The sequence below is a fragment of the Quercus suber genome, unplaced genomic scaffold, assembly GCF_002906115.3.
Source record: "Quercus suber isolate HL8 unplaced genomic scaffold, Cork oak 2.0 scaffold_1101, whole genome shotgun sequence".
Classification (NCBI taxonomy): domain Eukaryota; kingdom Viridiplantae; phylum Streptophyta; class Magnoliopsida; order Fagales; family Fagaceae; genus Quercus; species Quercus suber.
This window is the reverse complement of record NW_027070506.1, coordinates 65,820-77,838: the sequence shown is the minus strand read 5'-3', so window position 1 is coordinate 77,838 and position 12,019 is coordinate 65,820. Positions and strand designations below refer to the sequence as shown.

Sequence of the window (12,019 nt, the reverse complement as noted above, 5' to 3'; positions counted from 1 at the left end):
ACAAATTCATTGTTCTGGATTCATTGGACTCATAATCCAAACCTTTTGGACTTGGGCTACAAAAAATATACCCTACAATTGTTATTGCAACATTATTTTTACATGAGTCAATATTGACATTATTTTTATTTATTAATATTAATCACAATATGTCATCTCAACAATTAATTAAAAAAAAAAAATTGTGTACCTAAATTTATGGATGGTTGTAAATTGTTAGGGTAAGGTTTGCATGCATGCAGTTGCAGTATGGTAGGCTTTGGTTATTGTTATATCAATTGTGTTTGACCTGAAACAGATCAAAAAGGAAACTTTGCTGCCACCCTCAGACCTTAAACCCTTTCGTTTCGGAAACATTCAAACATGATGGTAGCGTTGGATTATAGAGTAGCAATAGAAAGTGACATTTTTGTGCCTACATATGGAGGAAACACGGCAAGAGTTGTGGAAGGCCACCGACGGTAATTTACATACAGATGATTTAGCCATTAGCACTTAATTGTTAGAGATATATATTATGGCCAAGAGTGACGTTAATCCATCTAGTTAACTCAAATTTGTGTGATTCAATAATTCTTTTGCAGGTACTTGGGGTTCAAGACGACAATTATTTTAGATAGAGGGCTTTTAGTAAATTTGATAGATGAGTACAAGAATGGAACAATAAGCTGCGACGAATTCTCCCAAGCAATCAAAGACAGGTCAGATGTTTGTACATATCCAAAGCAACGAATAACACCTTAAACCTCGAATGTTGGCAGTTATCTCTGTTAACAGGAGACAGAAACAGAAACAGAAACACACACATACACACAGTGGCGGAGCTAAGATTTGACTTCAGAAGGGGCAAAATTTATATACACTATGAACATTCGTTAGGACATGTATATGTATATTACTTGATATAAAAAAGAACATTACACATATATTTTAGTGATATTTTAATGTGATAAGACCTACATAATTTAAAATAAAATAATACTATTACTTCTTAAAAAATTGAGTATACTATAGAAAAGTATATCATAGCCTACTTGCTAACCGAGATTAAAACCCTAAGAGACTAAGACATGTTGCACTAAAGGAAAAAAAAAATAAGAAGACATGTGTAACTCTAGGAGAATATAGCTCAGTTTTCAAAGAATTTTAATACCCAGTAGTCACAAGAGTGTTGGTCTCATTCTTGGAGTTTAGATCAAGTTCTCTTCATGTACCCTATAAGTTTAGGACTGAAGGAAAAAAAAAAAAAATGAAACCATCACAAGGCAAAATTAGGATATCTCTAAGTGCCTAATTTTTTTTTTTTTGGCAGGCCAGGGGGGGCAAGTGCCCCCCCTCGACCCCCCCTGGCTCCGCCCCTGCATACACACAGCTTTAGAGTTCAGTTTCAACTTTAAAAGTTGAAGTTCCAACCTTAATCAATATCTGAGCTAAAAAAAAAAAGTAGGCAATTAAATGGGGAACATCCATGGCCATCGCAAACACCGTAACAACTCTCATCAAAATAAACCGCCTTCAAATTGACAGCCCTTTAAATATGGTCTGTCTGATCAAGCTCCACAAGTCCCCAGCTCCACCAAGCACAAGCCCAAAACGAACATGGTCTCCTTGCCTTACGGTCATGTGGACTCGACCCTACGAGCCCTCGCCGACCAAGCCGAGAACGGCCACAGCGCCATCAGTGGGCTCCACGGTTCTCTTTACCATGTCACCACCTTAGCAGGTCACCACCACCTTCTTACTTTTCATTTCGTCACTCTATTTGTTTATATAAAATTATGTGTTTGTGTTTATGAAATTTAAAATTCTGGCGCATTGGGATTTTGTGTTTTTATTAGGTTTCAAAAGTTGGTTGCGAAACAGTGGTTTATGGTTATATGTTAGGCTTTTTGGGATTTTACTGTTCACTGGTTTAACAGTTAGTTTATTGAGCTTTACTTTTTGGTTACTTATATATATGTAAATATGATCATCATGATAATGTTAATTGCCTGGACATTGTTAATTCGATGGGGTTGTTTCAAGTGGTTAGGTAGATTAGTGAGTTTGGAATTGTTGCATTAATAGGGATTTTAGTCATTTTACTAATGCTAATAATGTAAATGTTTGAGGTTTTAGCGAATAGTAGAATTTTGGCAAGTGGAATAGACAAAATTGCTAAATGCCATTTTTGGGCAAACTAAGCAGCGTTTTATCTTATTTTTTAAACTAATTAAGAAAATGCCCCTCTTTTGAAAATCGATTTTCTCAAAATTGAGTTAGGCCCTATAGCAACATTTTTAAGAAGTTTATAGCGACGTTTTCAGGACCTATAGTGGCGTTTTGTAACTCGATTTATATGAAATCAAGTTATAGGTAAAAAAAAAACTTAAAAAATTTCCTATAACTCAATTTAATGGAAGTCGAGTTACAAAACGTCACTATAGGTCCTGAAAACGTTACTATAAGTCCTTAAAAACGCTGCTACAGGGCTCCAAATTTTTTTTTATAACTCGATTTTGAGAAAATCGAGTTTCAAAAGTGAAGTATTTCCCTAATTAGTTTGAAAAATATGGCAAAACGCTGCTTAGTTTGCCCAAAAAGGGCATTTAGCAATTTTGTCCCAAGTGGAATTGAGGTAGAGTTTTACTAGGTTGTTCATTGTTGCAAAGTTTAGACTTTTGCTAAAAATCTTAGTGTAAGTTTTATTAGAAGAGCTTACAAATTGACATGGCAATGTAACAATGAATGTGATTGGTACCACTTCAACGATATAATAAGCAAGTTTTGAATTACTTTTTTATGATTGATAACGCACCTGTGAGGGAGAAACGCCCAGGAGTACATCTCTACACATGTATTGGTCCATGGGCCCAATCCGAGGACGTAACTAGTTCAAGGACTAATAACTGCTTGCATGCAGGTTAGTGGTAATAGGTAAAGGGGTAAAATCCGATCAAGATCACCTGGCTAAGGTTCGAGGAGGAGTGTCATCTCAACAGAGTAAAGCCGAGGTAAAATGAAGTGTACTGCCATCGAGAGCAACATTCCAAACCATTCCGTGGATAAAGATAAACATCAAGAAGGGACATGACAGAGGAAAGCTACAAATATCTTGGGAAAAGCTTCTACCACCGCATTAAATATACCACAGTTAACTCTCTGGCCACATTAATGATGAAGTGATTTCTAAACAGTAATTCTCAACCTTCCAACTATTACCCAAGGACTTCAGGGAGGCGCTGATGGGACAAGAACCAACCCCAGAGATCTGATCTGCACGTGGAGGGTGGGGATGCTAGGGAAAGATAGTATAAAATGGAATGGAGATCCTCAGAGAAGGGGATCGAAAATTTGGAAGAGAAAGCACGGTAGTAGTTTGAACCATAACTGTAACCATTTTCAATCAATATATACTAGAACATACCTTCTCGGATTATGCCGAAGACAAATTTACTTAGGTAACTCTAGTCCATTTCTGTTTGATTATCTTTTAAAATCCATTCTAACTATTATCTCATTTATTAGAGCCTAATTTTTCAATCCACTATCTACAAATTCATTGTATTGGGCTTGGATCCAATCATACCTTGGGCCCAAGGATCCAAAACGCATACATACAACACCTATTTGTAAAGCTTATATAGTAAAATTTGTAATATCCCTAACATCACTCTTAGACTTTGTAGCACTATAGTTTTTATTGGGGTTACAAGTATATTTTATTGATAGTCTTCAGTGTGATTATGGTTATGTGGGCTTCAATCAATAAAAAAAATGGCTATGTGGGTTGGGTTGCCAAACCTGAATTTGTAATTCAATTTGGTATTCCCTATCTGAACTATTGATAAATTGTATTGGTGTAGTTGGGGCATCGGCTTGTCAAATCCTTTTCTTTGGAAGGCCATTCTAGAGGTTTCCCAGAGTCTGTATTTGATTGTGCTGTGATGTGCATAACATATTTTTCATTATGGTTTTGCAGATGATGGGCCAGGATTACTTCGTGAAGGATGTCGTAATAAAGAACCACTGTGGATTGTGTTCGAAGTTTTAGGCACCATTCATCTCTCTTCTTACTTGAATGTGTCGTCTTATATGACCATTGATGGCCGAGGCCAAAGGATTAAACTCACCGGCAAAGGTTTGAGGATGAAGGAGTGTGAACATGTAATTATATGCAATCTGGAGTTTGAAGGTGGTAGAGGTCCTGATGTTGATGCCATCCAAATCAAACCTAATTCAAAACATATAAGGATAGACCGCTGCACCCTCCGTGAATATGATGATGGACTGATAGATATCACTAGGGAAAGCACAGATATTACTGTTTCTAGGTGAGATAAAAATTCCTTGTTTCAAGAAATTTCTCTCATTGAAAAATAGAGAATAATAGTTAATGTCTTCAAACATTGGCTTCAGGTGTCACTTTTTACAACATGACAAGACAATGCTCATTGGAGCAGACCCTTCTCATATTGGCGACAGATGCATTCGAGTGACCATTCACCATTGTTTTTTTGATGGGACCAAACAGCGGCATCCTCGAGTTAGATATGGGAAAGTGCATCTTTACAACAATTATACCAGAAACTGGGGCATTTATGCTGTTTGTGCCAGTGTGGAATCACAGGTGCTATTTTTATTAACCAAATTCTATTATTTGTTTCTTTGAACATTTAAAGGTTTCAAGTTTTTTCCTACTCTAGGTGATTAAAGATCTTGTATCTATATTGTGATATCAGATATACTCCCAATGCAATATATATGAAGCAGGACAAAAGAGGGTGGCAATTAAATATCTCACAAAGAAGGTATATCCACTTTCGAGCTTTGAACTTAGTACATTTCGGAAGTCTGCACAATCATCTAGAGCTGATTGGTTATAATTGGGCCAAAATTGGAATTTAACCATGATTTCTCAACTATATAGTTAGTAGGCAATGTTTTCAAACTATATTTTTTACTAGCATCTCGAGTCTAAGAGACTCAATTTTGGCCTACTATAAATCGAGTCTCCAAGACTCGATTTTTATGGTCTGATTACATCTGATGTGGCATCTTTTTCCACGTGGCGACCACATGGAAATCGAGTCTCTAAGACTCTATTTATAAACCAAAAATTTTAAAAAAATTTTAAGTCTCAAGTCTCTCATGTATAAGCCGAAATACCCCCAAAAAAAATACAATCAGATCAGAGAGAGAGAGAGAAAGAATCTAAGCTCACCTCACCAATGCAGCCTGGGGCTCGCACGGCCTGGGTCTAGCCTGGCCTGGGTCACAACTCGATCCAGTCAACCCACAACCACCCAAACTCCAAACAGAAGCCAAAGAAACCACCGCAGAGAGAGGGAGTGAGACGGATCTAGTTGTGGATCGTTACAAATCTGGTGGTTGCGGTGGTGTTTTTGTTTCTTGGATTGAAGCATGAGAAAGACTGAGAGAGAAGGAGTGAGACAAGAAGAAGAAGAAAGAGAAGAGAGCAACCTTTTTGGCTTTCTTTTCTTCTTCGGCTTCTTTTTTTTCTTTTTCTTTTTTTGGCTCTGATTTCTTTGTTGGTGATGTTGTTCTTTTTTATCTTCATGTTTGGGTCTGGGCTTATAAATTGAGTCTTAAAGACTCAATTTCTAGGCGGACGCCACATGGAAAAAGTGTCAACTCTAACCCAATCAGAACATGAAAACTAACCCTCAAAGACTCGATTTATAGGCCCTAAATCAAGTTTCTTAGACTCGAGATGCTAGTAAAAAAATATAGTTTGAAAACATTACTTACTAATTATATTGTTTGAAAATCAGGGTTAATTTCCCATTTTGGCCGTTATAATTGTCTGAGGGCTTAAGTAAAGTTTGTCTACATAGATGTAAATACACACAAACACAACGGGATTTTGGTTGTGAATTCAGCTCTTTGAGCATTCTTTAATTGAAACGGATATAGGAAAAAAAAATTTAAATCCTTGGGAGATTACTATGTAACATACATAAAGACACATTTTTGCATTAAAATATCTGTTTCTTATTCATGTTAAAAATTTATCTGCAGTAAGAGAGCTTTATATGCTAATAATTTTCTGCTTTCCAGTAGGTAGATTTTTTTGCTAGTATATGAAAGTAGAAATGGATAAGCAAACCTATGGATTTTCTGTGTCTTTTTTTTTTCAATTTCTGTTGTCTCTTTTGTATTTTTATCTACGATATCTTTCTCTTTATGTTCCTTTCCAAATGTGGTATAGGGGCACAACAATTATGATTGCATAAATTAAGACATTTTGGCTTCCTCTCAACATGAGTGACTATATTTTAGTATTCCACAAGAGCTTTTGTTATCCTCTTTTTGGTTCCCATTTCCATTTAGCAGTGAATTTCTTTCAATATTTCATATGTCTTCAAGTATCAATGATTGAGATTAATAATCTTGCTATCTAGAAGCCATACAGCACCCAATATTTAGTAGGAAAAATAGAGGGAAAAAAAAAAGCAAAAGATTTTCAATGATGAGGCCCCTGATGCCTATCTAACTGAAATATAGAAGAATTATTCGAGGGGAAGAGGACACCTCATAGCAATGAAATAGATGTTATGTGACTTCTGCACATGATGCAAAATTGAGTAGAATGGCTGTGCGCTCTCTCACTCATAAAGGCGTGTGACCTGTAGTTCATTAATCAAGAATTGTGAAATGACTCCCGAGTCCTGACCTGTAGTGCCCTTCTACAAGCATTATTTCTTATAGTTCATGACCAGTTGGATTGAACTTTGAAATTAACTTTCAAGGTGTTCATAGGAATTTTCCACTCCAAAAGTAATCCAAACAATCTCCCATACCCTCCCATAAGAAAAGAAGACAGATATCTTGAGTAGTCAATTTCATACATAAACCCTTGTGATGGTTTCATGTAGCTGGCTATGTGAATCATTCATATGAACAAGTTGAATTTTCATGTGACACATACATGAGAATCTTTGGATATTGGAGGTCTTAGTCAGGATAGGTAGGAACCGCCTCTTATTGTGTTGTTTAAAGGTTTGTTAATATTTTATTTTATTTTTAATTGTCAAGCTTTGTTAGTATTTATGATAGGCTTAAACTCAGCTTTCAAGGAATGGAAGGATGGAGGGAATGGTCCATTAGCTGATACTTATCCGATGTGTCTTGTGTATGCGCATGCATTTTTTATTTAATTAATGGTTTCTGGTATTAGCCTCTGCATTGAGAAACAAAATATTTTTTGTTGCTTGACTAGATAATTGAGGATGCATGACATAATTTAGAACTGTGTTTATTTTGGATTTTTCTAATTGCCTACTTTGTTAGATCCGCCTTTTGATCGTCTTAGCCATATACAAACAAGCAAAATGTTGGTTAACCATTTTCCCCTTGTGTCCTTATCCTGTTTTCATCTACTGGATGGTTGACACTATGAATCCCTGTGCTAGATATTGGGAAAAGCATGACATTATGTGAAAGTATATATGTTGGAATTTTACTAGCTGCCCCTACATTGTAAATCCATTGGTTGATAGTAATAGCAATATTTAAAAATGCTTGCCAATTAAGCTGCACAGACAAATGCCATCAAAAGTGTTGAATCAATAGTTTTTGAGTTGTGGAATTGCGGAATATGATCTTTTTCAAAGTACCACGTCTCCATTTGGTTAGAAATGATCCTTCCTGTGAAATTGTATATTTTACTGGAAGTACATGAATTTGCCCATGACCAATAAATTGTTTCAGCATCTAAGCGTATGTTTGGATAGCGGCAAGTGTCTCACGTTTTGCGCATTCAGCATTTTATAGTGGGTCTTGTATACTGTTCACGAGACCTGCAAGTACTTTTTTTCAAAAAAACAATTTTAAAATTGGATTCCACGGTACTATTCACATATTTAAAAATTATTTTGCTATAATGTTTTCAGTTTTCAGTAATAAGCGGTATCCAAACAAACCCTAATAGCAGACATGTTTTTCTTAATGATATTGAAGTTGGTTTTTTGTGACCTCTGTCTAGGCAACTGACAAGGAGGAGGCAACAACTGGCTGCATAAACTCTGAAGGGTATTTATTCATAAGTGCAACTCAAGCAGGGCTATTGACCAAGGATACTGCACACAGAATGTTTCATCCTAGCGAGCACTACCCTATATGGACAGTGGAACCGCCCACGGATGCTCTTAAGCAAGTTCTCCAGCATTGCACATGATGGCAGTCTGTTCCACGACCTGCAGATCAGAAGGCGGTAGCGTAGTATCTTGATAACTACATGTATAATCTCTAATTAGTAACATTGACTTTGATGTTTGTTTCAACAAAATACCTCTTCCCGTGTGTAAAGGCAACTAGTGAGTTTTCCTTTGGTAAAAGGCAACCAGTGAGTTTTCCTTTTAAGCAAGGATGAAATAAATAAGATTTTTGTTTTGATGTTGTTATGTACCTACTTTTACTTCCCCATTTTCCCGGTTAACATAGACACTTGACAGGTCTCAGAATTTGTAGTGCCCCATTTCTTTGGTTACTGTACACCACTTCTTGCTGACAGGTCTCAGATAGTATCCACACGCAATTAATGTGTTGTTTATGATCCGGCATTATAAATGATATAGGTTCGAGTGTCAAGAGGTAGATCATAAAATCTTGGAAATTTTTAAAGGCTCTCAATGATTCAAATGTGTATGCATGGAAACTTTGAAAATGATAATATATATGCTTATATCTAGAAAGTGAAAGGGTATATTGGCATGACCATTTCCATACAAACCAATTATAACTAGAATCTTCTTTCGGGCCCATATAAGCAGCGGTTGTTTTTTGACTCACCATTTTGTTAAGGAGAATTGTTGCTCATTCATTTCAAGGTCAAAAACTTTTACAAACCATGATGCGCCCTTTTGAAACCAGTGGGGACTCTAGGAAATTTTTTTAAGGCGTTCCTTAAAAAGCATAAATTACACAATTTAATAAAAAAAAAAATTATAGATTGATAACAACAACAATCAAAAAATACGCAAATACATAAAATTTATAATTGCCTTCCACCAGTTTTCATATTTTAAAATCTTTGCATAATAATCTCATTATCAATTCTACAAGCTACATCTTTTTCAATATACACAACCAAGCAATCATTCATTCATTGATCTCTCATTCGATTGTGCAGTTCATTCTTTATATATTTCATTGCTGAAAAACTTCTTTCTACAGTTGCAGTAGCAACTGGAAGTTCACTAACTTTTCAGCAAGTTCACTAACTTCTTGAAGCTCTAAAAAGAAGTCATTGCTACGCATATCAAAAATGTAATTCTACAGTTGAGAGTCAAGTGCCAAAACATCTGTCCCAAGAAAATCAGAGGGATAGAATTTAGCTAGACATATCAACTTTTCCTTATCGAAAGCCACAAATGAATTACTAGGATTCAAGCAAGTCATACCAAGTAACAAATCGGTATTCGCCTTAGAAAAGCAGTTGTTAAGTTTTTGAAGTTGCATATCTATGACTGTGTAGAATAGTTCAACACGATAATGATGTAAAATTTTATTTTGTTGGGTGTTGCGTCGCGGCCTCCCACTAACTACAAATATCGCTTCCATGTCCAAGATAAGAATATCATGTGAGGTACAAAATAAAGATACTTCAGCCAATAAAGATGCACATCCATCATCTCTCATCACTTGCAATCGTTTCTTAGACACTTTAACAAGATCCATAGCATTTACTATATCTTGATTTTTTTTTTTTTTTTTTGCAATGCTATTAACAACTCATTTGTGATCCCTAAAATATTTTTCATCGAGTGTAGAGCAAAGACAAATTCAAAAGATAGAATTGACCTTATAATAGATCGAGCTTCAACTTTTTGGTCGGAGAGGCCATCTTCTTCAATAATCTCTAGTGCATCAACAACAGCAGAGAACATCAAAATCAAGTTGAGAATAGTCCCATAATATGATCCCCAACGTGTATCGCCAGGACGTTTAAGATTTGTCTCTTGATTCAAACCTTGCCCATTTCTACATACACCATTCTCTAAATCTTCTTTAATTTTGGCAAATTATGTATCTCGAAGAGCATCTCGTCTCTTACAAGAGCCTCTAACAATAGTTACTAAATTACTAATCACATAAAAAAATTTAGCAATGTTAATGTGATTTTTAGCAACAGCAACAAGTGTCAATTGAAGTTGATGAGCAAAACAATGGACATAAAATGATGACTTGTTCTCTTTCAAAATTAAAGTTTTGAGACCACTGATATCACCTTGCATATTACTAGCCCCGTCATAACCTTGCCCACATAGGTTCGATAAACTCAAATTATGTTCATAAAGTAAACATTCAATAGCATGTTTGAGTGACAAAGCGGTAGTACTTGCTACATGTACAATACCAAGGAATCACTCTATAATAATTCCTTCTTTGTTCACAAAACGAAGAACGAGGGCCATTTGTTCTTTCACTGAGATATCACGTGACTCATCAACTAATGTTGAAAAGAATCCGTTGTCAAAATCCTTGATGATGGCTTTGGATGTTTCACGTGCAATTGCATTCACAATATCTTTTTGAATATCAGGGTTGGTAAGCTCAGAATTTTTTGGAACTTTTTGCAACACTTCATTGATAGATTCATTGTGATCCCCCAAAAATTGTAGAAGCTCAAGGAAATTTCCTTTATCACTTGAACCTTGAGATTCATCGTGACCATGAAATGCTAATCCCCAGCATAAAAGGAATCTTATGCAATCAACTATTGCATTTAATTGAACCCGATATTCAATTTTATCTTGATTTGATTTCTTAACAAAAACACTTTGAATGTGTTGCTTTTCCTTCAATAGATCTTCACTCTTCTGGACAACTTGGTTATGAGCATTATTAACTCCTCCAACATGGGAATTTAACTTATCTTTCTAATTCCAAAGTTTGAATCCCTTCGTTACAAAAGTGTCACCTCCTCCTTGCTTACCAACATCTTGCCCAAATAGGTAGCAATAAAAACAAAATATTGCATCCTTGTCTATACTATATTCCAACTAGTATCTATTTTTATACCATTTGGATATAAATCAACAGGGCTTTCCAGAAAAATATGATATAGGGTAATCATCACTGTGTAAAACAAGTTGACAAGGGTCTTTTGTTAAATAATATCTTCTTATTTCATCATGAAGATTAGGATGATAAGTTGATATTTTTTCTCATAGCCCAGGATCTGAAGGAAGATTCTTTAAGTTAAAGTCAACACGAATTAGCTTAGAAGATGAAGTTGAATCTTGCGCAGGAGCTGAATCTTGGGTAAACAAGTTGACAAGGGCCTTTTGTTAAATAATATCTTCTTATTTCATCATGATGATTAGGATGATAAGATGATATTCTTTCTCGTAGCCCAGGATCTGAAGGAAGATTCTCTAAGTTAAAGTCAACATGAATTCACTTAGAAGATGAAGATGAATCTTGCATAGGAGCTGAATCTTGGGTACATGGTTTTCTTATCAAATATTTGTCCATAATTCTAGCAAAAGAACAAATAATAAACTATAATTTTATTTGAAATATTCATAAAATTATTAATTATTGTTGTTTAGCGTAACAATAAACTATATTGCTTTAACTTGTTTGTCATTAATTATATTGCTTTAATTTGTTATATTGTTTAGTCCCTTGTGCACATTACACTAAAAGAGCCAAACATTATACATCTCATGTGCAGCATAATAATTAAAGTAGTGTAATGTGCAGCACATTACACTGCTTTAATTATTATTTGCTACCCGACCCCATGTGCCCATCAACCCATTTACCCCTGCCCTACTCAACAGATAAGTACAAGCTGTCCCCTAATCACAACCTGCCAATCAGAAAATTTCACAATTACAATACATATTACACTAAAAGACAATCAATATCTCACCAACACCAACACACACTGACCAACAACAACGAATAAGATAAAGCCAAAAAACAAGCAAAAAGCAAAACAAAGTTAAAGAGTAAAGATTGGTTCTCAAAAAAAAAAAAAAAAAAAAAAAAAAAAAAAAAATAAACA

The 12,019-nt window shown here is 35.3% G+C and overlaps 1 protein-coding gene across 1 annotated transcript; it reads left to right on the top strand.

The window, feature by feature from the left end:
• The first annotated feature begins 363 nt into the window (after positions 1–363).
• LOC112010618 (probable pectate lyase 4) lies at positions 364–8,246 on the top strand. Its single transcript, XM_065769276.1, has 7 exons — positions 364–461; positions 585–701; positions 3,846–3,904; positions 3,962–4,313; positions 4,399–4,609; positions 4,722–4,790; positions 7,988–8,246. Exons 1-7 carry the CDS (start codon positions 364–366, stop codon positions 8,177–8,179), a joined length of 1,098 nt encoding a protein of 365 aa, XP_065625348.1. The 3' UTR covers positions 8,180–8,246.
• The last annotated feature ends 3,773 nt before the right edge of the window (positions 8,247–12,019 follow it).

Excerpts from the sequence above, each read along its gene's own strand:
- LOC112010618 (XM_065769276.1), top strand. The coding sequence starts at position 364 with ATGATGGTAGCGTTGGATTATAGAGTAGCAATAGAAAGTGACATTTTT. Across the intron at positions 4,314-4,398 it reads ACAGATATTACTGTTTCTAG|GTGTCACTTTTTACAACATG; the intron begins GTGAGATAAAAA and ends CATTGGCTTCAG. Across the intron at positions 4,791-7,987 it reads TTAAATATCTCACAAAGAAG|GCAACTGACAAGGAGGAGGC; the intron begins GTATATCCACTT and ends ACCTCTGTCTAG.